Below are 4,399 nucleotides of genomic sequence, written 5' to 3'. Positions count from 1 at the left end.
AGAACAGACATGATGCGTCAGCAATGAACGGCGAGGCTTGGGACCTGTCTACCTCCGCGTCCTCGGAAGGCTGGCAAGTCCGCTCAACTTGTGGGTTTGACATGACTGGTGGGGCGTGTAGGGTGCCAAGGATAGTGCAGATACAACGTCGAAGGTTTATATGCGGCCACCGGCAGTCACGGTATTGCACGTGATGGTTCATGTTCCGTTACACCCGCCTTCCATATCAGGAATCAGCTCATTACTCGTGAAGTAGCTCCTGCATATCCTTCAAGTCTTGTAATCAGACTCCAAGTAATGTAAACAATACCGAAGAGTAGGCTCGACCAACTGTGAGTGAGACGAATATGCCTTCTTGCAGTGTTGGCGCCCGACTGATCGCGTAGGAATATGGGCACACGTGACCGCGTTGACAAGGAGTTGTGCGGCATCAGGCGTGCAGAGCAGCCTAGTATCAATTGTGTAGCATGCTGATTTCGTGGTTCATCTATACGTCAGCCAGTCGTGGATTTGCTCGCGTGGGGCTTCCAATGGCCAATAATGAAATGCACGTAGGCAGGCTCAACCGGCTCCGCTCACTAGCCATGTTCAGCCATGTCTCACCGCATAGGGGTCGATCGAGATATTGGTATGCGTACATCATAAAATACATTCACAACATCTTCATGAATATATATGCTACAACATCTCGACCGCTAGCATAATATTGACCTGAAAGCTGACAGACACATACAGCAGCGCGGTCTTCACGGAACGGAATCCATCGTGTCCGTCTGCGTGGATCCGCGCACGGTTACCGTGATGATCCACCCATCTCTCCATGGCATGTCATCAGGCACAGCCAACGTCCAACGATAGGGAACATAAAGCGAGAGCGACTGATGGAGCGAGGAAGCAGGACCGCCCCGGCTCCCGGGACCTGTCACGGTGGCTGTATCATAGAATTTTGGTTATCCGTGTGTTACCCTCCGAAGTATCAGTCTCGGGGGCCAATCGCACAGCGCACATTACATATGAACCTCGCGCACGAAGGTATATAAGTAACCTTCGTTGCGTCCCTCCTCCCCAGTCACCGACTACATACCTCAATCTAACAACATGTCTGTGAGTGGCCGTCATATGCTTCAGTGACGGACTAGGGACACTAACCGTGGTCGACTGCAGGACACCGTCAAGTGCGCTAACGTCCAGGCCAACGGCGGCTCTTGCAGCTACCCGGCATGCAACTGCGCTGAGCCACCGAAGAGCAAGTGAGGTGTATCAAGAGACACTTCCTCCGTAGGTCTCTCCGCTGCCACTGCCTGAGACTCTGTGGAGCTGATGAACTTGGGTTAAACAGTCATACCGACTGCGGGTCTACGTCGTCGATTATTATTGTATTCTTCGTATCGTAGCACGAATGGAATGCCTCTAGCGTGACTTGCGAACGTCAGTTTGAGTTCATCACGCGGCAACATTAGCCGTCCGACATGTTGGGGCGATCTCGCATCGATTGAAGCTGTGCACAGTAATTGTGCGTCAGGTCTGTTACGCGTCTCGGTCGAATGGATCTTACCGCGCAAGCTTCAACTCCGAGAGGTAATGGGAAGGCGAACAAGATCCTCGCGGTGCCTTGTGTCGCAGAGCGCGAGTTAGTGAATCGCCCAAACGAAGACATATGTAGCTCGGATCTGTGCTATTGGGCGACATTAATACCAGCGACAGTCTGGTTGTCCACGCAAACGCGATCACGTGGCACTCGCTGATCGTGGACAATGACAGGTCCCCGACGATGGCACAATAGCCTTCATCGACATCGACAATTGGCATTCTGTGCGGATATCCCATGATTTGCACAGGAATGAGGGCTGTGAGCAGTGGATAAGTGAATCGCAGACTCAGCACAATTCGTCGAGCGCTGTTCAGCACACGCAGTAGTCCTGATCGGGATCTCACCCGATGTCGACGATCGGGGCAATGTCGAACATGCCATACCCAACGACCGTCCGCCCTCCGCCGACACCACTCGTGGCTGACCGACGCGTCGCGGCGAGGCTGACATTCAACAACACACAAACAATGACACACTCGCCGCATGCTATAAAGCCCGCACCCGTCGCTCTCTCCCATTGTGCTCCTTGACCTCCAACCATCACCATCAGGTAGGCTCCTCTTGTCGTCCGTCGTGGGTGATGAGTACTCACCTGCATTGTCCTTCCGTATCCGATGTCTCTTCCTCACTGTCGTCGTCGCCCTTACCATGGTTGAGTGGCGTAGTCGTCGCATCTAATGATAGGTGTGCACGTGTGGTACGTCGCTTTGCTTACTCGTTCACTGCCTGCCTGCTGATCATCACGCCCAGTTCGGTCCTCTTTGTCACTGTCGCTGTCAGCGTGGACGCCACACCTGAAAACGTCCTCACGAGGACACTGTCGGGATGTGTGGGTGTGGGTCACTGCTCTTGATAGTCTAGTACTCTCTACAGACTCGAGTATGTGCGTCACCATCTCAATAGTCTCGGCTCTCACTCACCTGCTTCGCACCCTCATATTGCCTAGCTCACTTTGATCACAAATGCAGCACCGCGGACCAGGCCCTAGGTGAGTCATGTCAGCACATCTCTATGGGTCGTTCACTCATCGGGGCATCGCGTCATTATCAGGACCTTGGTCTCCCCTGCAAATGTCTCCCTCCAAAGATCGGGAAGGGGTTGACGATGCTCCCGCAAGAGTGTCTCCCTCCAATGATCGGGACGGAGTGAACGGTCCCCTGCAAAAGTGACGCCCTCCAATGATCGGGACGGGGCGAAGACAGCATCGCCGACTGGGACCTAGGTAAGTAGTGTGTTGCGCCCCTCTGTAGACCACTCACTGATCATCGCGCCGTATCGCTTCCAGGATCAAGCTGGCCCCCGCAAAAGTGTCTCCCTCCAACGATCGGGACGGGGTGAAGGGTCCCCCGCAAAAGTGCCGCCCTCCAAAGATCGGGATGGGGCGAAGACTCAACGGAGCCCTGCAAATATCCTCCTTTCAAGCGGACGGGACGAAGGCCCCGAGGCATGGCGCAGGCCTTTGCGTGGCCCTCGGGATAAGTACTCGCTTCAACGCTCGCGACGGGGAAACCAACGTGCGCCCACACCCGGTGAGTCTTTCGTAATCTGTCCGCCTTTTGACGTCGGTGCGCTGCAGACAGCGACGACGATCTCGCTGTGCCCAGTCGCTCAGAGCAAGGCTACCCTCTGGCGAAAGTCTCGACACAATGCGAAGCACTAGGATAGGTGAGTTTGCCCGTCGCATTCGTCATACGTTTGCAGTGAGTCCTGACGAGATGTTTTACAGCCCCAGGCACCGGCGCGCCGGCTCTTCGAGACGACATATAAGAGTGCATCATCGCTGAGTGGCACATTTGTTTCTGTTATGGTTGTAGTTCCACATCCAACTTCAGCCGATTGAACACAGCCACAGTGGCGACTGTAGACGGAGAATCGAACAACGCTCGAACAAGCGTCCAGCAAGGTGCGCCTTCTCTCTCAGGCGGTTGTTTGGCGCGTTGCCCCAACTTCGGCAATCATAACCATGAAGATGTGCCGTCGTTGTTCCACTTGGATGTTCCCTTCCAGGAAAGGTGCATATAACCAGTCTGCGGGTGATCTGAAGACCGCTTGCAGACTGCCGAAGGCGTTATACACCGATCGCTGCAGCAGAAATGTGAAGGCGACGACGAGACGGCTTTGCGAAGCCGTCCTGCAAACGCGGTGTTCTGCACGAGGTACTCACCACGATAGCCATACGAAGTTTTCGTCTCTGTTGTGCATTCAACGAATATCAAAAAATCTTCATGGTCAATTGCGTGCACGCGCGTTTTGTGAGGCAGAGATATCGTGCACAGAGGGAGCTCCGATCCCAGGCATCTCCCATATGCAGTACGTGACGAATCAGGTCACCGAGCAAGAGACCCTGAGCGGGCGTCGCCAGTCGAGTCAGAGCAGCGCGCGGTTGTCGCCAGTCGTCGAAGGCGAAGGTGCGGGAGGAATAGACGCCGGTCCGAGGACTTGGTCTCTTCCTCGACAACCTGCGCTTCTACGATTTACACCACACTTTACCGGCATACTGCTTGTTTTTTGATCAGCATGACGTTGCCGATAGTTGAGGTCGTCGATAGTTCAGACGCAATGCTCTTGGGCGACCCTCTTGAATACATCGATCTGTGCCTGGAATGCGCCGTCGTGCAGCCCCGGGACGTGTCTGCGAAGCAAGCGCTATACTGCCAGCATCGCGGGAACGGTGTTCAAGTTTAGAGACCTGTGGAATGAGGCTCGAGCTCCGTCGATCTCTGCTTCACTTCTTCGCCACTGACAGAGCGGCTCTACGTGATTGGACGTGTGCACAACCAATAGCACTGTGTGAATACCATCGTCGAT

At 54.6% G+C, this 4,399-nt stretch overlaps 1 protein-coding gene across 1 annotated transcript; it reads left to right on the top strand.

Moving 5' to 3' along the window:
- Window positions 1-1,158: 1,158 nt before the first annotated feature.
- Window positions 1,159-4,276, top strand: POSPLADRAFT_1155336 (hypothetical protein; the record flags this gene model as incomplete). Its single annotated transcript, XM_024486936.1, has 8 exons — window positions 1,159-1,250; window positions 1,523-1,630; window positions 3,014-3,120; window positions 3,168-3,226; window positions 3,406-3,494; window positions 3,599-3,686; window positions 3,903-3,999; window positions 4,125-4,276. Coding segments are annotated over 8 exons (792 nt in total), but the record flags the coding sequence as incomplete, so codon positions are not given.
- Between the last annotated feature and the right edge of the window lie 123 nt (window positions 4,277-4,399).

This window comes from Postia placenta (genome assembly GCF_002117355.1).
Source record: "Postia placenta MAD-698-R-SB12 unplaced genomic scaffold POSPLAscaffold_16, whole genome shotgun sequence".
Classification (NCBI taxonomy): Eukaryota; Fungi; Basidiomycota; class Agaricomycetes; order Polyporales; family Adustoporiaceae; genus Rhodonia; species Rhodonia placenta.
Note: the sequence above shows the minus strand (reverse complement) of the source record. Positions and strands in the feature narration are given on the sequence as shown.